General features: G+C 32.7%; 1 protein-coding gene across 1 annotated transcript; it reads left to right on the top strand.

The window, feature by feature from the left end:
- The first annotated feature begins 209 nt into the window (after positions 1 to 209).
- LOC145090140 (uncharacterized) lies at positions 210 to 941 on the top strand. Its single transcript, XM_079028475.1, has 2 exons — positions 210 to 482; positions 573 to 941. Exons 1-2 carry the CDS (start codon positions 210 to 212, stop codon positions 939 to 941), a joined length of 642 nt encoding a protein of 213 aa, XP_078884601.1.
- The last annotated feature ends 204 nt before the right edge of the window (positions 942 to 1,145 follow it).

Here is a 1,145-nt window from a genome sequence, read left to right as displayed (position 1 = left end):
CAAATCTGATTTCGACAATCCTTATATCCATGAAAGGGCAACGAGAAGCTCTATGCTTTAATCATCTCATAATCGCCTTAAAAATTCCTGAATAAAAATCCAATTTCCATAAAAGCCCAAACTGAAACTTTACCGAAATACCCTTTGGCTCTAAAACACAAACCAAATACCCAGATCATCTAAATTACGTCACCTGTACCCAAATAGGAATGATTCAGGACAGGGTGTTACATAATTGCTTTTCAAAAGAGATAATCAAGTCTATTTGTGATGAGATTGGTAAAGATGTGTTCGGTATATTAACTGATGAGTCTAGTGATGTTTCCAAAAATGAACAAATGGCTATAGTTTTGAGATATGTTGATAGACTTAGGATTGTAAAGGGAAGATTTATCGAAGTTGTTTACGTGTTGAATACATCCTCTTTGACTCTTAAATCCGTCATTAATACCGTTTTTTCCAACAACTTGGCTATCGATCAGGTGAGAAATCATAAAATATTTATTCTTTTACCATGATATTAATTTATTTTTATGTGTTATATTTTTTTATTAATATTTTCAAATATATAGGTGAGGGGTAAAGGTTATGATGGAGCAAGTAATATGAGTGGTGCATTCAACGGTTTGAAATCTTTGATTTTAAATGAAAACAATTCTGCACATTATATACATTGTTTTGTACACCAACTTCCATTAGCGGTTGTGGCGGTTGCAAAGAAACACGATGATGTTGAAGAATTCTTTGAACAACTAGGTTTGGTGGTTACTGTCGTTTGTGGGTCTTGTAAGAGAAAAGACATGATACGAGAGATGCAAAAAGAAAGAGTGACAGTTGAAATTGGTATTGGTGAAACTGAAACAGGAAGAGGGCTGAATCAAGAGAAATCTCTTGTTCAAGCTAGAGATACTAGATGGATTCACATTTTAGAACAATTATAAGTTTGTTGAATTTGTTTGCAGAAGTTGTTGCAGTCTTTAAATATGTCAAAGAGGAGGGGTCTACTTTATCTAATCGTAATCAAGCAAATAGTATTTTGTCATATTTCAAAACACTTGATTTCGTGTTTCTTTTACACTTGATTATGGAAATTCTATATCTCACGAATACTTTGTCAAAGCATCTTAAAAAAAGATCAAGATATT

Source organism: Lactuca serriola, chromosome 2 (assembly GCF_051521515.1).
Source record: "Lactuca serriola cultivar US96UC23 chromosome 2, Lser_US96UC23_V15, whole genome shotgun sequence".
In the NCBI taxonomy this organism is placed as follows: Eukaryota; Viridiplantae; Streptophyta; class Magnoliopsida; order Asterales; family Asteraceae; genus Lactuca; species Lactuca serriola.
This window is presented reverse-complemented; position numbering and strand designations above follow the sequence as displayed.